At 43.4% G+C, this 20,966-nt stretch overlaps 1 protein-coding gene and 1 pseudogene across 2 annotated transcripts; one reads left to right on the forward strand and one right to left on the reverse strand.

The window, feature by feature from the left end:
• Positions 1 to 3,296: 3,296 nt before the first annotated feature.
• LOC124094327 (large ribosomal subunit protein uL16-like) lies at positions 3,297 to 3,940 on the reverse strand (annotated as a pseudogene).
• A 5,426-nt stretch (positions 3,941 to 9,366) lies between these two features.
• On the forward strand, positions 9,367 to 20,647 carry Eral1 (Era like 12S mitochondrial rRNA chaperone 1). Of its 2 annotated transcripts, XR_006852161.2 has the most exons (11): positions 9,367 to 9,681; positions 11,064 to 11,191; positions 11,321 to 11,398; positions 12,005 to 12,051; positions 12,448 to 12,509; positions 12,674 to 12,786; positions 12,878 to 13,126; positions 13,474 to 13,623; positions 13,734 to 13,814; positions 18,085 to 18,230; positions 20,277 to 20,647. XR_006852161.2 is itself a non-coding variant. In XM_046446840.2 (10 exons), the coding sequence occupies exons 1-10, from the start codon at positions 9,393 to 9,395 to the stop codon at positions 14,045 to 14,047; spliced, it is 1,320 nt and encodes a 439-aa protein (XP_046302796.1). In that variant the 5' UTR covers positions 9,367 to 9,392; the 3' UTR covers positions 14,048 to 14,618. The 2 variants fall into 2 exon arrangements, 1 of the variants encoding a protein (XP_046302796.1); XM_046446840.2 differs by lacking the exons at positions 18,085 to 18,230; positions 20,277 to 20,647 and adding an exon at positions 13,925 to 14,618.
• The last annotated feature ends 319 nt before the right edge of the window (positions 20,648 to 20,966 follow it).

Here is a 20,966-nt window from a genome sequence, read left to right on the forward strand (position 1 = left end):
ATCTGGAATACACAGGGACACTGCTAAATAAAAGTGCAAGCTGCTTATTGGACATGTTCTAGGTATCCCATATGTGCCATTGAGAAATTTACAAGCAAATAACCCCCTACTTTTCAGCTCTCACCATGGAGCCTGGCCCTTTTGCAAACTGGTAAATGAAAATCAGACCTTTAACCCAGTGAAGCCCAACTATCAACCCTTACACAACTGTGCTGCTTTGGCATAGGTCAAAAAAACAGGCTTAATCTAAGTCAGACTCCCTTAGGCTAGTTTGAATATGTAGTCCCCACCAGGCTCAATCTTTTTCTGGGAATTCAACAATACAGACTTCAAAGTAGCAGGCACAGCACTTTAACCAAAGTGGGGAGGAACCGGTAGGAAGCATTGATCATTACCAAGAATCTTCCATCACATCCAGCCCTCATTTACTCACTTCTATAAAGATTGGAGAGGCCCAGTGCAGTGGCACAAGCCTGTAATCTCAGCAGCTAGGGAGACTGAGGTAGGAGGATCCAGAGTTCAATGCCAGCTTCAGCAATAGTGAGGTGCCAAGCAACTCAGTGAGACCTTGTCTCTAAATAAAATACAAAATAGGGCTGGGGATGTGGCTCAGTGGTTGAGTGCCCATGAGTTCAATCCCCGGAATAGATATAGATATAGATGTAGATATAGATCTCAAAGATTGGAGAGACTGCGCCAGGTCACAGTAATCCCAGTAGTTTGGGAGGCTGAAGCAGGAAGATTTTGAGTTCAAAGTCAGCCTCAGCAATTTAGCAAGGCCCTAAATAACTCAGGGAGATCCTGTCTCTATGAAGTATATGATTTTTTTAAAAAAGGGGAGCTAGGGATGTGTCTCAGTGGTTAAGCATCCCTGAATACAATCCCTGGTTACAAAAAAAAAAAAAAAAAAAAAACACCTTGGAGAGAAAGTGACCAATGTCAAAAGTAAGACAAAAAAGAGGAGGTAGGGAGAAAGAGGAAGAGAAAAAGGAAAAGGTAAAATTCCAGTCTTTCTATGAAAGATGTTAAATTTTCTGTTCTTTTTGTTTTTTTTCTTTTCCCTTTTTACCCCCTAGTACTGGGTATTGAACCCAGAGGCACTCTACCACTGAGCTATATCCTTATCCCTCTTTAAAATGTTTTACTTTGAGGAAGGGTCTTGGAAAATTTCCTGGGCCAGACTGTCCTTAATTTGAGATCTTTCTGCCTCAACTCTCCAGTATCTGGGATTACTAAAGAAAGGAAAAACTGCAGAGCATGGTGGCACATGCCTGTAATCCCAGTGATGTGAGAGGATTGAAAGGATTGTAGGATTGAAAGCTTGAGACAAACCTCAGCAATTTAGTGAGGCCCTAACGAATTAGCAAGACATCTCAAAATACAGCATAAGGGCTGGGGATACAGCTCAGTTGGTAGAGTTCTTGCCTCACATGCACAACACCCTGAGTTCAATCCCCAGCACCACAAAAAAAGAAAAAAATACAATATTTTTTTAAAGGGGATGGGGACATAGCTCACAAGTTAAACAACTTTGTGTTCAATCACCTGTACCAAAAAAAAAAAAAAAAAATTCTGATCTCAGAATCTAATACAAACCTTTAGCATGGTGGCACACGCCTGTAATCCCAGCAATTTGGGAGGCTGAGGACAGAGGATCCTATGTTTGAGGCAAGCCTGGGCAACCTAGTGAGACCCTGTCTCAAAAATTTAAAAAAAAAAAAAAATCTGGTGATGTAGTTCAATATCACTTTCCCCTGGGTTCAATGACTAGTACAAAAAAAAAAAAAAAAAAAAAAAGATCTAATATGAATGTTTGAACTTCTAATCTAAGATAAAGGAAAGTTTTCTTCATTTTGGAAAAAACAGGCCCTAGAATAAAAGCTGAGAATGCTGAAAGCAGAGTGTCATTGAGATGCTGGAGGCAACAGAGCCCACTTATTACTAACTGAAGGAAAAGCAAGGAACAAGAGACAGGTAAGCGAGAAATGAAAGACGGAGAACAGGCAGAGATACAATGGAGAGTTTATTTGTCAGAGCTAACAAACAAAGGCCATCTCTCTATAGGAGAGAGAGGCAAAACAGGCTTGGGTTCTGGGATTTTTTTTATAGGCCAGGCTCAGGAATCAGAGCCCGGTGGTTCCCAATACACGTGATTAAGGGTTGGGTTGGTATGAGGGAGTGGTGAGCCTTTCTCCGAAATGCCCTCAGGTGGAAAAGTGAAACTGTTTCCTTAAAATGGCAGCTGTCACTTAAGATGGCTGTCCAGATGCTGAGCAAGGACCTTATACTAATATTTCTTTTTCTTCTGTAAAAGTTGCCAGAAGAGGGGCTGGGGTTGTAGTTCAGTAGAAAAGCACACGTAAGGCACTGGGTTCAATCTTCAGCACCACATAAAAATAAATAAATAAAATAAAGGTATTGTGTTAATCTACAATTAAAAATATTAAAGAAAAAAAAAAAAAAAGGGGCTGGGGATGTGGCTCAGGTGGTAGTGCGCTCGCCTGGCATGCGTGCGGCCCGGGTTCGAGCCTCAGCACCACATACCAACAAAGATGTTGTGTCCGCCGAGAACTGAAAAATAAACGTTGAAAAATTCTAAAAAAAAAAAAAAAAAAAAAGAAAAAAAAAAGTTAGCCGGGTGCAGTGGCACACCCCCTCCCAGTGGCTCAGGAGGTTGAGACAGGAGGATCCTGAGATCAAAGCCAGACTCAGCAATGGTGAAGGTAAGCAACTCAGTGAGATCCTCTCTCTAAATAAAATATAAAATAGGGCTGGAGATGTGGCTCAGTGATCCTGGTACCAATCTACCCCATCCAAAGAAAGTTGCCAGGATGATACCTGTAATGGGATTCTCAGGTTACTGGGAAACTAAAGGTTATTCTTTCCTGCCTTCTCAGAAAAACACCTAAGAATCTGAGGGTGTTTGTTTTGTTTTTGGCTGGGCACAGGGCGGGGGCGGGGGGGGGGGGTGTCTCTCTGTTGTTTATGGCCTCAAACTCTAACTTCAGAGTCCAAAGTAGCAGGGATTTAGAGTCATGTGCCACCATTCTGTTTTGGGTGTTTTGTTGTTTGGGTTTTTTGTTTTGTTTGGTACGGGGGGATTGAACCCAGAGGCACTTAACCACTGAGTCACAACACCCAAACCTTTTTGTATTTTATTTAGAAACAGGGTCTCACTGAATTACTTAGAGCCTCATTAAATTGCTGAGGCTGGCTTTTTTTTTTGGGGGGGGGCGGATACAATACAGGATTTATTGGTGTGTGAGATTAAGAAGAGGACAGCCCAGTGAAAGCCCTCATGAATGCAGGGCCCGCTACTTGTCCATGGGACCACGATTGGGGATATATTTGACCCCACAGCCATCAGGAATGAGCCGCTTCTCAGCCACCATGTCTTCAAATTCGTCATCCATTAAATTTGGTAAAGCCCCACTTCTTTGAGATTTGGATCTTCTGGCAGCCAGGGATCTTGAACTTGGCCCTGTGTAGGGCCTCAATCACATGTTCCTTGTTCTGCAGCTTGGTATGGATGGACATGATGACTTGGCCACTGTGAACCCTGGCCGCTGTTCCCTGGGATTTCCCATGGCACCTCACATACCTGTTTGGAGCCTGTCAGCCCCAGCACAGGACAACATCTTGTTGATATGGATAACATGGAAAGGGTGGAGCCGCACTCAGATATGAAAGCCATCTCTGCCACAACTTTTTATCACGTACTTGTTGTCACAAATACAAGCAGTCTCCAAGACTTCAGAGGATAGCTGCACATATTCATCAGACATCATGTGGCCACAGAGTGGGAACTCATCCACTTGTGCCTTTTTCCACCCAAGGTCAAAGATGCGGATTTGGCATCAGGGACACCCTGGCAGAAAGGAGACTTTGGGTATGGCTTGTTTTTACAGTACCAGTAATACCAGGCAGGGCCGTGGCCCATGGTGACAACTCGCGATCCTCCTGCCTCATACACTCAGCTTTTGAAGTCTTTTTTTCTCTTCAGATGCTTGAAACTTTGGGGATATAGCTATATGCTGCTTTTGAAAAACAGTATAAAATTTGTCATCTAATGCAAGCCTTAGAAGAGCAAATCTATACATAGCTTCAGGCCTAATGTATGAGCTGCCTACCACCTGGTCAGTATCATCTTGCCCTATGTAGAGTAACAGATAACAACTGACAAAGCAGTGTGTTTGGCAGAAAGAACATCCTGTGGGTGGAGCCCAGGATCAATCCCAAAGACTAACTCCTGGCTTTGAAGAGTTGGCAAAAATATTACCCTTTGGAGAGAGAGCACAATTGGCATCACAGGGGAACTCAGAGGCAGAAAGGAGGAAGAATTATATTGACACTATCTTCTAATGACTAGATGCCTTTTTTAAAAAAGCCCTAAGCTGATCTTGAAATTTCTGGGAATTGTGTCTTCCTTCTCTGTGCTCTGTCCTATATCATCAATATTTTCCTGCCTACTGGGGTATCGCCACATGCAGCCTCCTGGGAAGGCCTGCTGGAGTTTATAAGATAGTGTATTTTCCTGTATTTAAGCCTTTCTGGGTCTCCTGGGCCATATCCATATTTGAATTTCTTACCAACGGCACAATAGTGGATTTTTTTAAATAGTTGGAAACAATACCCTTATTTTGTTTATTTATTTTTATGTGGTGCTGAGGATCAAACCCAGGCCTTGCACATGCTAGAGGAGCAATCTACCGCTGAGCCACAATCCCAGCCCTAGTGGATTTTTTTTTTTCTGCTAAGTATTCATTCACAATATCCAGTATAGTCATTCAGAGAACTACCCTTACTCTATTTTCAGATTATATGGTTTGGATGAGGCTTACTCTAGGCATGAAGCACATACCCCAGACCCAAGTTGATCAGGATATAACATTCCCGAAGATGCTATGGTTCTTTCAGGGATGTTTCAAAATAGAGTCAGAGACAAAAAGCACAAGAATTTTGCTTCTGAGAAAATCTCTTATTTTTTCCCATTGAATCTGGACATGAGAAGATGTAATATCTAAAGCTGCTACAGCCATAAGATACCACAAGGAGAGAGCTGATCCAGAAAAAGATGTCATTTATTCACTTATTAAACTAAAATTTATTTAGTACTATTCTGTGCCAGAAATGATTCTAGGTGCAGGAGATATAGCAATGAACAACGTATCCAAACCCTGTTCTCACAGAACTTACAGTTCAATAGAATACAATAGCAACATCAAACATTTACACAGCAATTCCTTCTCTATTTTCTTGCAGTGCTAGGAATTGAACCCAGGGCTATGCACGTGGCAGGAAAGCACTTTACTACTGAGCTAAACCCTAGCCTGACAATTCTCTCAATCATCATAATAATCCCATGAGAATATTATCACTATCTCTATTTTAAAAACTGAAAGAGAGGTTACTTGTCCAGGGTCATGAAATAAATAATAGAGATGAGAATCAAACCCATGATTTCTGGCTTTGATAATTTATGTGTTCCATCACAATATCATAAATTTAACTGGGTGCAATAGTGCACACCTGTAATCTCAGTGACTCAAGAGGCTGAGGCAGGAGGATTGAAAGTTCAAGACCAACTTCAGTAACTTAGTGAGGCCTTAAGGAATTAGCAAGATCCTGTCTTTAAATAAAAAAATAAAAATAAAAAGGGTGGGAATGTGGCTCAATGGTTAAATGTCCCTAGGTTCAATCCCCATAGGAAAAAACCCACAGTATTATAAATTGCCTTGTCATAGACAGGTGAAAAAAAGTCCTCCAAGCTTTAACCAGCTGGGCATGGTCAACACATCTGAAATCCCAGCTACCTGGAAGGACAAGGCAGAATGACGGTGAATTTGAGAAAAGCCCGGGAAATTTAGCAAGACTCTGTCTCAAAATATAGCTTAGTGGTAGGGCAACTTTGGTTTAATCCCCAACAGTAAAGAAGGAAGGAAAGGGCTGGGGATGTGGCTCAAGCGGTAGCGCGCTCGCCTGACATGTGTGCGGCCCGGGTTCGATCCTCAGCACCACATACAAACAAAGATGTTGTGTCTGCCGAAAATTAAAAAATAAATATTAAAATTCTCTCTCTCTAAAAAAAAAATAGTTCTTTAAAAAAAAAAAAAGAAGGAAGGAAAGAAGAAGAGAGAAAGAAAATAAAAGGATTTAAGCAGTCAGGGAAGAAACAATCTATTAGCCTGGAAGTGAGAGTTAATACCAGGCAAATTGGAGGATCTAAAAGAAATTTAATTGAGCAGGAAAAAGAGAGTGACAAGAGAATGGGACTTACAAACATGCCAGAATAATGCTAATTAGTTTGTGCTTTATCTTCAGAGCAGTGAAGCAATAGAGTGACTTGGTCAGGTTGGGGCCACAGGGATCTTGGTAAGATCAAAGACAGAAAGACCCCTTTTGATCATTTCAGGTAGTAATAAAACTATGAAGAAGAGCCTCTTTGAGACAGTGATATTTGACCTGAGACCTGCATGGGGAACAGATACAAGATCTGGAAGAGTACAGGAGGCAAAAGTAGCAGGTTTAAAGGCTCTAAGGCAAATACAAACTAAGTATATTCAAAGGATATAAACACCAGTGTGGCTGAATTAAAGGATGGTTTAAAGCACAACTTTTTTTTTTTTTAAGCCACATCCCCAGTCTTTTTTTTTCATTTTTTTTTTTTTTTAATTTTGAGACAGGGTCTTGCTAAATTGCTGAGGTTGACCTCGAACTTGTGATCCTCCTACCTCAACCTAGACACTGGTTGTAGGCATGGGCCACCACGTCCAGCACAAACTACTGATTCTATCACTTTAAATCTCTGGAATCCATCTGCTTCTCCCACCATTTTCACTGTACTTTCTTCACATATTAGTGAGAAAGATGAGTGACACTTACTTGGAAAAGGATTTGAGATCAGAGAAGTTTTTGAAGATATTATGAGATATTATGCAGTTTTAGGGCTGGGGTTGTGCTCTTCTAGTATGTGTGAGGCCCTGGGTTCAATCCTCAGCACCACATAAAAATAAATAAAATAAAAGTATTGTGTTCAACTACTTCTAAAATAAATAAATAAATATATATTTTTTTAAAAAAATATTATGCAGTTTTAACTTAAATGTTAATGAAATGAATGTAGTACATATAAAAATTCTCTGCACAGAAAAAAAAAAAGAGATAATTCATGGAACTAAATCCCTAGAGGAGTAAAATAATTAGCCTTAGGATAAAAACATATATTGTAAGCCTACTTTGTTCTAAGTCCTGGATTCAAATGAACATATGTTCCTTTTGATGTTTATGGTCATCATCTTCATTTTACAGATAAGGAGAGTGACAGAAAGTTTAACTCTTCCAAACTCACAGTAAATAAATGTCAATGCTGGGAAATGAACCCAGATTTCACTTGATGAGCCTATCCTAATCCAACAAAATATAAAATCCCCTATGTTATCATTTGAGGGAAAATATCTACTTACAAAAAGAATTTCTGGGGGTATGGTTCAGTAGTAGATTGTTTGCCTACCCTGTGAGAAACCCTGAATTGGATTCCCATCACTGCAAAAAGAATTGATAAGGCACTTTAACTCATTTTACTTCAGTTTCTATATCATCCTGGGATTCTTCCATAATTGTATCTGTTGCTGGCCCAGCAATATTTAGTATGTGTTCCTTGGATGATTTTTTTTTTTTTTGTGTGTGTGTGTGGTTCTGGGGATTGAACCCAGGGCCTTGTGCATGCCAGGCAAGCACTCTACCAACTAAGCTATATCCCCAGCCGATTCTTGGATGATTTTGCATTTATGTAATTAAGATCTTCATTCACTTACCATATTTAACCTGAAAATTTCTCTTTACTTTAATTACAATTGTAATGGCATTTCACCAAACTGTTCATTTAATACATACCAAAAAGTTTTAAAATTTTCTCATTGCTGGCTATCCCATTTATTTTAGTAGTATTTTTCCCCATGGGCACCTCTATGCCCAAAGAACATCTAGAATATAATGTTCCCAAAAGGCTATTCCTTCCACTAACAAAGCAGGCTTCCTGAAATCTGAGGCCCTAGTGTCATTTGCAGACCATCACTGCATTGGGTTTCCAAGCCTTTGTCAATTCTGTGTCATTCAGATTCTCTGGATACTAATTCTCTATACTTACAACAGCAACACTTAGTTCTTTCCACCTTCAAAATTCTCCCCTCTTCTGTCCTATATCATCACTTTAAAAAATATTTTTTAGTTGTTGATGGACCTTTATTTTATTTAGTTGTATGTGGTGCTGAGAATCAAACCCAGTGCCTCACACATGTTATGCAAGTGCTCTACCACTGAGTCACAACCCCAGCCCCTATATCATCACTTTTTTTTTTTTTCCCTGTCTACTGGATGATTGTCACAAGCAAACAAAAATGTTACACTTCAGCTTGGCGGTGGTGGTGCACGCCTATAATTTGAGTTGGGAGGTTGAAGCAGGAGAATCGCCAAATTCGAAGCCAGCCTCAGCAACTTAGCAAGATCCTGTCTCCAAAACAATAGCAATAATAATAAAACAAAAAAGGGCTGGGGGATGCCACGCGTGGTGGCACACACCTGTAATCCCAGTGGCTGGAGACACTGAAGCAGGAAAATCGCAAGTTCAAGGCCAGCCTCAGCAATTTAGCGAGACCCTGTCTGAAAATCAAAAGGGCTGGAATATGTCTCAGTTGGTAGAGCGCCTCAGGCTGGGTTCAATCCTTGTACCAAAAGCAAAACAAAACGATAACGCGGGGGCGGGGGGGGACTGGGGATCTAATTCCATCTTCAAGTCGGGCGCGATGATTGTCCCTTGTTTTCCCACAGACTCAAGAAGCTTGAGGCAGGAAGACCATGAATTTGAGGCCAGCCTGGGCAACCTAGGGAGACTCAGTCTAAAAAAAAAAAAAAGTGTAGCTTGGTGGTAAAGCGCCCCCGAGTTCAATACCAGTACCAAAACAAAAAAACCCTTACAGGAACAGGGAGCACAGCGTCCCCTACCACGACCCAAACCGCTAGCCGTCTGCACACACGAAATTTCTCCCGTGGGGCGAGGAAGCGAGGAAGAGGTTTTCTGTCGCTTGGCTACATGGGAGATATAGTCGTTCAAGTGACAGACTAGAAGGACCTTTTACAAAACCTTGGCAGGAGAAGAAAATATGATATGCGAGCCCAAAACTATTGTCATGCTCATACAGACCCTAAATACTACATGTGGTTTTTCTTTCCTTAGCCTCATCTAGTCTCCTGAGCGTTTCCTCCCCCACCAAACCTCCAACGTCCCACACGCCTCTGTTCTGTTTGGGCCTGTCTATCTCCCTTCTACTCCCTGTTTTGTCGGACTCGCTGTCCAATCGTGGGAGCGCCCTGATCGGTTCCCGGAGTGCATTGCGATGGCAATGGCTGCCCCTGGCAGGTGTGGGGTTGAGCTTGTTCGCGCAGGGTTGAAAGTCTGGCAGCTGGGTCCCCACGCGGTGAGGGAATGGGTGGCCCCGTTTCGTTCACTTTTAGGCTGTCAAAGGAGGTGCGTGTCCAGTATGGGGGCTGCCACTTTCTCTAATCCCCGCCTGGCCTCAGCCTCTCGCCATTATGGCCAGGGCTCAGCTATGGACCACTTCGTTGGAGTCTCTCAGCCCGAGAATTCGCTGACTGCATGTGCGCCGGCGGTGTCCATGTATAGAGGTAAAGGAATTAGATAGGTTTTCCTGGGATTGTCTTGGCTTTGGCACTGAAAGTTTCGTGTCGGAAAGACTCTCTGGGGATATCGTCTTTGGCCCGGTTTTATAAAAAATGAATTTGAGCCGGGAGTGATGGCCCATGCCTGTAATCTCAGCAACTCAGTAGGTTGAGGCAGGAGGATTGCAAGTTCAAAGGCAGTCTCTGCAACTTAGCAAAGCCCTAAGGAATTTAGCGAGACCCTGCCTCAAAATAAAAATAAAAAGGGGTCTGCGGATGTGGCTCAGTGGTTAAGCAACCCTGGGTTCGATTCTGGGTACCAAAAAAAAAAAAAAGAATTTGAGGCCATGAAAGTTATGACTTTTGGGTAGGGGACCAGATCTGGTCGTAACCAGCAATGGTAAAAGAGCAGGAGGCAAGGCAGAGTTATGCCTCCCTGCCTCCATGTAGCAAGCAAATTTGATCCAATAAATGTATGTCCAGCTCCTTCTACTTGATCCCCATCTACAGTGTAAAGACACTGAGTTACATCTGGGAAATAGCACACTTTATTCTTCTAGTGGCATAGACTAGAGTCTGGTAGGGATGCTGGACATAAACTGTTAATTGCATTACAGAGTAATAAGGAAAGACAAAGTTTGCAGAACTTTCATAGTGCCTTTATTAGGATTATATGTCAGAGCTGGAAAGAAATTTTTGGTTTTGTCTAAACCAGCTGTACCACCTTCTTTATTTCTTTTCTTTTTTTTTAAACAGGGTCTCCCTGTTACCCAGGCTGGTCTCCAACTCTTAGGCTCAGGTAGTTATCCCACCTCATCCTCCTGAGTATCTGGGACTATAGGAACACTGTGCTTGCACTTAGCTATAACGGATGCATGTTTTCTAGACACAGCTACACAGTACAATTACACACAGTAATTGAGTATCTGTTAATTGCTATATATTATACTAAGTGGTTTTGCACAATTTCCAGTTGTCAAAAGAAAGTTATAAGTAGATACCATAATGTCAGCTCCATTTTACATATGAGAAAACTTAAGGGGCTTAGATTAGAAAACATGGTAAAATTGCAAGAACACATTAAAGACCAATCAAAGTCTCAAAGTCAAGTCTAGGTGGCTTCAGCCTGGTTCATTAATCTTACATCTTTAAAAAAATTTTTTTTTAGTTGTAGATGAACACAATACCTTTATTTATTTACATGTATGTGGTGCTGAGGATTGAACCTGTCATGATTCCAGTACTGCACATGTGCTAAGCAAGCACTGTACCATTGAGCCACAACCTCAGCCCCTTAATCTTATTTCTTTTGTTGATGGAAAGGGCCGAGTAGCTAACAGAGAGTCCGGATTGCACTATATCTCACTTCTTTCCTCACTTAAACACAGATGAGCAGAATCTCCTCTTGGTTCAACCCCCTGACATGCCTGAGAATCCCCGAGTGCTACGAGTGGTCCTCCTGGGAGCTCCCAATGCAGGGAAGTCAACGCTTTCTAACCAGCTGCTAGGCCGAAACGTATGTTTCATTTTGATCCACATATACTGCACCCACTTTTTTTTTGTTTTTTAATCTCTTCTTGTTTTGCCTTCATGGATGGTCCTAGAGGGATCTAGTATCTCATTGGAACTTCTTTGTTCCTGACAGGTGTTCCCTGTCTCCAAGAAGGTGCACACTACACGTTGCCAGGCTCTGGGGGTCATCACAGAGAAGGAATCTCAGGTGGTACGTACCTGCAAAGGGAGTTCTGAAAACAGGACAGAGGATAAAGCCAAGAAAGTCTCCCCTACCATTAGACTTTAAGAAAATGATACTTAGAGTCACTTGTCTGAGGGAAGGGAGTCTCCTCTTCCTTAAAGTTCAATGCAGTTCTCTCTACTTTTTCTTCTTTGCCATCTAGTTTGAAGTTATCATTCCTTCTTTACTGCCCTGCAATCTTACATTGATTCACCATCTTCCTCTCGGATCTCATCTAGAATTAAAGCATTGCTAAATGGTAATAAAGTCAGGCTGAGTGCAGTGGTGTATGCCTGTAATCCCAGTAACTCAGGAGATTGAGGTAGGAGGATCACAAGTTTGAGGCCAACCTCAGCAACTTAATGAGACCTGGCCTCAAAGTTAAAAAAGCACTTTAAAAGGCTAAAAATGTTACTCAGTGATGGAGAACCTCTGGGTTCAATCCTCAGTGCCAAAACAAAAACAAAATAAACCCTAAAGTCATTAACAGTTTGGCTAAGAAGGGAGGACAGGCTACTAACATTAAAGACAGCGTCTCTCTTATTCCCTAGTCTTTTCTTCTGGGGTCTGTATATCTTTCTTTTCTGATTCTAGATTCTGCTTGACACACCTGGAATCATCAGTCCTGTTAAACAGAAGAGGTAGTGGCTGTGAAAGTGGGTGGTGGTAGAGGGGAAGGTATAGAAAAGTGGATGGGGAGATTCCATCATAGGAGCTAGAAAATCCTCTTACCACACCCCATTCTTCATCAAGAATGCACCAGTCATGCTGGGCATGGTGGCACATGCCTATAATCCCAGCGGCTTGGGAGGCTGAGACAGGAGGATCAAGAGTTCAAAGCCAGCCTCAACAATGGCAAGGTGCTAAGCAACTCAGACCCTATCTCTAAATAAAATACAAAAAAGAAAATGAAAATAAGTCTGGGGATGTGGCTCAATGGTTGAGTACCCCTGAGTTCAATCCCTAATGATGCCCCCCCCCAAAAAAAAAAAATGCATCAGTCATGAGACCTTTCCTGACATATGTCTGTCCCCCAGGCACCATCTGGAGCTCTCTTTGTTGGAAGATCCATGGAAGAGCATGGAATCTGCTGACCTTGGTTAGGCTCAGTATGGGAATATAAATTTACAGGGGTCATGGCCTTTCATCCCTGGTAGTTTGGGGGTTGGAGACCTGCCAGAGCCCATAGCATGGAAGTTTTTATGAGGACAGGAAAAAGAGTGGCCACATACTAATTTTTCTATCTCTCCTGCCATCTTCCAGTTTTAGTTCTTGTGGATGTCTCAGACAAGTGGACTCGAAATCAGCTCAGCCCTCAGGTGCTCCAGTGCTTGACCCAGTTCTCTCAGGTCCCCAGCATTCTTGTCTTGAACAAGGTAGGCACTGCCCACCTGAGAAAGGGATCTTCTTCTCTCAAAGAGCTGTGGTCAGCAGGACTACACACTTTGTTTATTCCTCCATATCCAGGTAGATTGCCTGAAGCAGAAGTCAATTCTCCTGGAGCTCACAGCAACTCTCACTGAAGGTGTGGTTAATGGAAAGAAGCTTAATGTAAGACAGGCCTTCCGCCCATGTCCTGACACCCATTGTCCTAGACCAGCAGCCAAGGACTTAAACACACAGTCTGAGAAAAATGCTGGGAAGATTGGCTGGCCCAACTTCCAGGAGATCTTCATGTTGTCAGCTCTAAGCCAAGAGGATGTAAAGACACTAAAGGTCAGTTGGCCTTGGCCCTTGATTTCTTTCTTTCTTTTTTTTGGTGTGTGGGGGGGCAGGTTCTGGTGATTGAACTCAGGCACTCAACCACTAAGCCACATCCCAGCCCTATTTCATATTTTATTTAGAGACAAAGTCTCACTGAGTTGCTTAGCACCTCACAGTTGCTGAGGCTAGCTTTGAACTCACCATCCTCTTGCCTCAGCCTCCCAAGCTGCTGGGTTTATAGGTATGTGCCACTGTGCCTGGTGGCCCTTGGTTTCTATTGTGTCAAGATAGGTCTCAGATTTTCCTAGGAGCAAGAATGTGTTGAAGTTAAGATGCCACATATTCCTTTGTGCCCACAGCAATACCTCTTGGCACAGGCCCAACCAGGACCCTGGGAGTTCCACAGTGGAGTCCTCACTAGCCAGACACCTGAAGAGATCTGTATCAACAAAATCCGAGAGAAACTCCTAGAGTACCTCCCCCAGGAGGTGCCCTACAATGTGCAGCAGGTGCGAGCAGAGTGAAAGGATCTGGGGGCACCAGGCATACTCAGAACAGTACAGCTGGGTGCTAGGAAGCAGAGATGGACCTATCTGATTAGTCATATTTCCCTGTACAGAAGACAGTGGTGTGGGAGGAAGGACCAAGTGGGGAGCTGATAATCCATCAGAACCTTCTGGTACCCAAAGAATCTCATATGGTAAGTGAACCTACTCATGGGAGGGACAAAGGCTATGTTGGGCAGGGGTTCTTCCCCCCCTCGTGGAGCCCTGAAAGCAGACCATGTCCCTCTCTTTTACCCACTCTCAGAGGATCCTGATTGGTGAGAAGGGCCATCTTATCTCCCAGATTGCCCAGGAGGTGGGCCGCGACCTAATGGACATCTTCCTCTGTGACATTCAGATACGCCTTTCTGTGAAGCTACTCAAGTGACAACCCCTACTGCCCTTCCTAGGGCATCCCACTCTAGCAGAAGTCATTGACCAGAACTGTCCCTGCTGAGGGGACCTCCAGGGCCTAATGAGTGGCATGGACATTGGCTGGTTCCACTTTGCTGAGTCCTGCCCAATTCCTGCCCAGCTGTGTCTCCTGTTGGAGAAAGGAACCTGTCTTGGCTCACTTCCCAGTTAGTCAGTTTTCCTAGGTTAATAGCTATGTTGGTCTCAGAAACTGACCTCTTGGTAGGGGTAGTGCCACCCTCCTCTCAAGGCATTGTGCCTAGAGTATTGTCCTAAGTTGCCAGTTCTTAGCAGGGAAGATATTTTTGTCTTCTTCTTAGTTCCTGCACCTTGAAATCTTTTTTAACTTTATATTGAACCCAGTGCCTTCCATGTGCTAGGCAAGCGCTCTACCACTGAGCCACAACCCCAGTCCACCTTGAAATCTTATAAAGGCCTGAGTTTCCCGAGTAAGATAGTACCACCCACTTGCTCCCCCAAGTTCCTGATCCTTTCCACCCCATTCCTCTGCCCATTCTTGGGATACTAATAAAATTAAAAGACAATTGTTCTGGTTCTCATCTTTATTTCTTCAGAAAAGGGAAGAGAAAACACCCATTCCCTCACCCACTGACTCCTGTTGGAGCTGGAGTCTCTCTCTCTTCTAGGAGCTGCTCCAGGGTCCTCAGCACTCTTCCTGGCCGTTTTGGGGAGCAGCAAGAGAACCGTTACCATTACTAAACTCAGTAATGGTAACGGTTTCCTCGCCATTCCCAAGTGCCCCAGCAGTCAGCAGTTTGAGCGGTGAGCCCTTGGGCTTGCAGCATCTCCCTTGCTTTCTTCCTTAGGATCCAAAGCTGGGGGTACCCGGACTAGTACATCATCTATACTGTAGTGTCTCATCACAAACTTACAGTATATGATGATATCCCAGCCAGGGCCCTACCGGAGGCTCATGAAGCAGGCTTGGAGAGCACAGTTGGCAGGGAGAGCTAGGGGCTGGGGACAGGGCAGGAAAGGTAAGAACTGGACATTCCACAACTTTCTCCTCTGTTTCTCAGTTCCTTCCCAGAACTGAGAAGACAGTGGTGTGGGAGGAAGGACCAAGTGGGGAGCTGATAATCCACAGCCCAAGTAGCTTAGGGGAAGGGGACAGGCCCTGAGGAAGCCCCTACAAAGTAGGGTCTGTTGGGATCCCAGGGACCCAGGACCAGAGTAATGCAGAGATAACATAATGAAGTAGGTTTCCTCTGGTCAGACTAACAGGAAGATAGGCTAAGCCAGAAAGGAGCTCTTACCTGGAGCTGGAACTGCACACCGGGGGAGGCCTTTGGATGTAAGGAGGCCTTGGCTCTTCCACTGCACTCAAGCTGCTTGCCTTATAACCCACCAGCCCCTCCCCTGGGTGGGGCACTTTTCCTGGGTTCTAGAAAGCCTGACCTCTTAACCCTTCCCTTGCTGGGCTTCATAGAGCAAGGATCACTGTACCACACATTCCCAGTCCTAGGCTTTTTTTTTTTTTTTTTTTAATGTGGTGGTGGGGATGGAATCATTCTACCTCCTTCTAACCACCATTCTTTTAAGGATTTTACTAAACTTTTCACCCTACTCTCATGGAGCTGGTTATCTTTCTGCTGAGCTAGGGAGTGGAAAGAGCAGCCTTTCCCCATCCTTCAGGGCTGGGTTATTAATCAAAACCCAGGTGGAAGGGTTTGTTTTGGGTGATGGTGGGGAATAAAAATTGAATTTCTATAGGTCAGGGAGGGTCCCAGCAGCTGGATCTGTGTGAAATTTGTCTGGGAGCAAGCTTACAAGACCCTCAGGCCAAATTTCCATTGCCAGCCCCTGCCTTTATTTATGCTGAGTCCAAGGTGGCCAGAAAGGGCAGAAAGATTTCTTGCCTATTATTACCCAAGTCTTGTGGCAGCCAGTGTGAGTGACTGGGAAGCTGGCACAGTGGTGCATACCTATAACCCCAGCTATTTGGGAGACTGGGGCATGAGGATCTTAAATTTGAGGCCTCACAAGACAAATTACAGGAGACATTATCTTAAAAAAAAAAAAAAAAAAATCGGCGGCGGCGGCAGCGGTGGTGGTGGTGGTGGTATGGGATGTACTTCAGTGGTAGAGTGCCCCAGAGTTCAGTCCCTAATGCCATAAAATAAAATGGTGGCTGGAGGCCCATTCTCCAGAGTTCAAGGCACTTAAAATGAGAGCCCAATGCTGTTTGGTTCTCTGCCTCTACAATTCTGGGTTTCTGGGAGAATTCTGGGGTAGAAGCTCTTCAAAGTAGGGCTTCCACTATTGAGACCCTCATTCTGAGGAAGCTCCCTCTCCTCTACAGGGTAAACTAGATCAAGATGGGGAGTAGGAAGAGATATTCAATTTTCTTTGAAGGCATTCTGTTTCCTTCTGCCATTTAATTGACATATGTTCTACCCTTTGCTTAGCATAATTTTCCCTCCATTCTGGTCCAGTTAACTTCTGTTCCCTCTTCATATCTGTGTTACTTCATGGAACTCTTCCTGGTCTTTCTATTTATATTCCCATTATCACATGGTGGTACCTGAAATCCTAGCTACTGGGGAGGCTGAGGCAGAAGGATCACAAGTTTGAGGCCAGCCTCAGCAACTTAGCGCGACCCTATGTAAAAAACAAAAAACTGAGGATGTAGCTCATTGGCAGAGCATCCCTGGGTTCAATCCCAAGTACTGCAAATAAATAAAATAAATAAATCCCTCCATTATGAGATTTTTTTTTTAAAGAGAGGGAGAGAGAATTTTAATATTTATTTTTTAGTTTTCGGCAGACACAACATCTTTGTTTGTATGTGGTGCTGAGGATCGAACCCGGGCCGCACGCATGCCAGGCAAGCGCGCTACCGCTTGAGCCACATCCCCAGCCCGATTTTTTTTTTTTTTTTTTTCAGTGCTGGGGATTGAACCCAGGGCTTTGAACATACTAGACAAGTGCTTTACCACTGAGCTACACCCCCAGCCCTATTTATATAAGTCAATAATCATGAGAGCTGGTTTATTCGTCAATGTATTTCTACCACACACTCACTACTAAATTAAGTAAATGTTCATATCTGATGGCTAACATCAAGCTGAGCCTACTACAATAAGGAGAGAATAAAGACAAATCTGTAGCTTTCTTTCTCAGAGAAGCTACTTTCTCTCTTGGACCCTCCTTTTCATCTGTAAATAGGCATAATAATAATCCCTGGTTCAAAGAGTTGTGAGGACTAGGAAATCAGCTGCTGATAAAACACTTTACACAGCCCTAATGCTGGCCCACAGGAATTTAAGCAAGTTAATTCCCATGTCACCTCCTGAGAGGAACCTATTAAATGCCACAGAGAGGGCTGTTGTTGAAAACCTGAAAGCTCCACGTCCCCCAGCTTTTTTTTTTTTCTTTTGGTATTGACAGTTGAACCCAGGCTTGCTTAACCACTGAGCCACATCCCCAGCTTTTTTTTGTTTTTTATTTTGAGACAGGTTCTCACTAAATTGCTTAGGGCTTTACTAAGTTGCAGAGGCTGGCTTTGAACTTTTACCTCCTGTCTCATTCTCCTGAGTCACTGGAATTACAGGCATGTGTTACCATGCCAGACCCCATGGAATATTCTTAAAAACAGCTTGGAACCATAGAGGGAACCCAGGGTTAGTGGTGACAGGCCTTGAATGATAGTTTTGACTCATTGCATACAGCTTTGTGCTCTCTGCCTCAGTTTCCTCAAATGTAAAATGAGATCAATCAATATCTACTTTATACAGGATTCTATGAGCACTATTCTCAGGCTTCCAGACCAGAGCCTAGCACATGTGAAATAGTGCAGCTTTACTTCACTTCTTTATTTTTTAATTCACTAACTGTATAACTGGGGCAAGTCACACTTCTCTGAACTTCAGTGATGAATAGTTCACCAAGTTTTAAGAATCAAGTGTGAAGTATTTGGGTAAGAAATTGTCATCAACCCAGATGCTTCAGCTAGGTGAGAATTATTTGTCTGCTTCTGCCTCCTTGTAGCCCACCTCCCAGGCTACCACTACTCAGAGACCTCAGATACTTGGAGGACTCCTTTACTGAAGTGAAGGCTTCATGCACCAGGACCAAAATTCTTTCCACACTCTATTCCTAGACTTCTGCCTGGTCCCTGGGGACCAAGTCTAAAGGTGAGCCTGGGTAGAAACCAGGGATCTGGGAAGTAAAGGACAGAGATATCTCAACAAGTCAGATCCTGTAGCTGTGGCCCCTAGCTGGGCGTGGGGGCTGCTTTGATCAGGGTGTGAGCTGCAGGACAGTCTGTGCCTGGGTGGGGTAGTCTGGGAACCTTGATAAGTAGACATTATGTTATCAGGGTGGGGCCCAGCACCTTCTGCATATCAGGAGCCATCATGGCCCAGAGCAGGACCTTAGAATGCTTTCCCACCCAGGTCTGTCTTCCAGGATGACTGTTCTTTCATTCCTCTGCCTCCCTAGTACCTCACACCTGAATATACATAGACATACATACCTGCAGAACATACACAGATATGTATGTGTACAATGCCCATATATATAGAAATTCATAACATACCCACTAAAAAAATAGATTCTGCCAGCAAAATTACTCTTGTAAATAAGAGTATAATTATAAAGCAACTTGTGATTGTTTTATAGTTTGCCCAGGTAGGAGCTGTGGTGCACACTTGCAATCCTAGCTACTTAGAGACTGAGGCAAGATAATTGGAATTTTGAAGTCAGCCTGGGAAATTTAGAATAGAATAAATAGAAGATTTTTATAAAAAGAGCATGAGAGGGCTGGGGATATTGCTCAGTTGGTGGAGTGTTTGTCTCGTAATACACAAGGCCATGGTTTCAATCCCTAGCACCATACAAAAAAAGAGCATGAGTGATGTAGCTCAGATGTAGGACACTTGCCCTGGGTTTGAAGCCCTGGGTTTGATCCCTATTGCTGCAGGAAAGCAAAAAAAAAAAAAAAAAAAAAGATCATTTAATGCTTTTACTTATTCAATGTCTCATTCATGGCATCATGGCACAGTCAATATCAAACATCAAGGACTTTGAGAAGCTCTGGGGGTTCTTGCTCTCCTGTTGTGCTTTAGATATACAGGATCCAAAGCAAGAGCCTGGTGTGGATCTAGGAGTCAACATAATATGGAAAAAAGCACAAGTTTAGCATTCAGGAGGCTCTGGGTTTGGGCTGGGGATGTGGCTTAGGTGAAGTGCTTGCCTAATACATGCAAGGTCATAGATCGGTTCCATCCCCAGCCCTGCAGGGGGTGGGGAACCTAGAAAACTGCTAATTCTAACTCTCCCTGTGATACAGGGGGGTTGGGATTTGGGGGTGGGGTGTCAGAGATGAGTGTTGAGGGTTGCCTGTTTATCCCAGCCCTGGTTCGTCTCCCTCCCCACTGCCCCTGACCTCTGCCAGGTACTGGGGTTTGAATCTAGTGATGTTCTTCTACTGAGGTATATCCCCAGACCTATTTATTTTATTATTTTTTGGCACTGGAAATAGAACCTAGGGGTGCTTTACCACTTAGCTACATCTCCAGCCTTTTTAATTTTTATTATTTTTTTATATTTATGTTTTAGGTAAACACAATATTTTTATTTTACATTTATGTGGTGCTGAGGATCGAACCCAGTGTCTCATGTATGCTAGGCAAGCACTCTACCACTGAGCCACAATATCAGCCCCCCCAGCCTTTTTTATTTTGGGATAGTTCTCATAAAGTTGCTTAGGGCCTCACTAAATTGCTGAGGTTGGCCTTGAACTTTCGATCTTTCTGCCTCAGCCTCCTCAGATGCTAGCCTTACAGGTGTGCACCACTGTGCCCAGATCTCCCATGTCCTTTTTTTTTATTATTATTATTTTAATTTTTTTGGTAGTTGTAAGTGGACAGAATGCGTTTATTTGTTTATTTTTATATGATGCTGAGGATCGAACCCAGTGCCTCACACATGCTAGGCAAGCACTCTGCCACTGAGCCCCAGCCCCAGCCCTCCCCCATGTCTTTTAAGCCTCTTCCAGTGCTGCTGGTAACCAGCTACAAGCCAGGAACAATCCTCTCTTCTTTACCGGAACAACTTTGGCTTGTAAACTCCTCATGGAACTTCTCCATCCTGAACTTACAGGCCATTCTTGGCTTGAACCAGAGATTCAGCCTTCACAGTTCAGAGGTTGTGCCTTAGAGTTCTTGTTTGTTTTTCAGACCACCTCTCCCGGATGGACTCAGAGCCAGAAGGAGAAAAGCACAGGTGCAGATTTGCCAGTTTGGGTTCCACCGCTGCTTGCTGAGTGGCCCTGGGCCCTGGCCCTGATCTTGCAGCCTTGGCTTCCTCATCAGAAAAATTGGATTGAAATTTTCCATGATTATTGTGAAGATGAAATGAGATAGTAAAGGGGCTGGGTATGTGGCTCAAGCCGTAGCACGCTCGCTTGGCATGCGTGCGGCACGGGTTTGATCCTCAGCACCACATACAAACAAAGATGTTATGTCCGCCGAGAACTAAAAATTAATATTAAAAAATTCTCTTTCTCTCTCTCTTAAAAAAAAAAGAAATTTCCTACTATTTTAAAAAAAAAAGATGTTGTGTCCACCGAAAACTAAAAAATAAATATTAAAATTCTCTCTCTCTCTCTTTAAAAATAAAGAAATTTCCTACTATTTTAAAAAAAAGATGTTGTGTCCACCGAAAACTAAAAAATAAATATTAAAATTCTCTCTCTCTCTCTCTTTAAAAAAAAAAAAAGAGGGGAGGGGAGAGGAGGGGAGGGGGGATAGTAGAGGATAGGAAAGGTAGCAGAACACGACAGTCACTAGTATGGCAATATGTAGATCAATGGATGTGTAATTGATGTGATTCTGCAATCTGTATATGGGCTAAAAATGGGAGTTCAT

The sequence above is a fragment of the Marmota monax genome, unplaced genomic scaffold (genome assembly GCF_021218885.2).
Source record: "Marmota monax isolate L192 unplaced genomic scaffold, Marmota_monax_Labrador192_F-V1.1 WCK01_AAM20220418_F8-fsc00138, whole genome shotgun sequence".
In the NCBI taxonomy this organism is placed as follows: domain Eukaryota; kingdom Metazoa; phylum Chordata; class Mammalia; order Rodentia; family Sciuridae; genus Marmota; species Marmota monax.

Bases quoted from the DNA above. Each gene is read 5' to 3' on its own strand.
- Eral1 (XM_046446840.2), top strand. From the start codon at position 9,393: ATGGCAATGGCTGCCCCTGGCAGGTGTGGGGTTGAGCTTGTTCGCGCA. The intron at 12,510-12,673 runs GTTAGGCTCAGT...GCCATCTTCCAG, and splicing joins CATGGAATCTGCTGACCTTG to TTTTAGTTCTTGTGGATGTC. The intron at 12,787-12,877 runs GTAGGCACTGCC...CTCCATATCCAG, and splicing joins GCATTCTTGTCTTGAACAAG to GTAGATTGCCTGAAGCAGAA.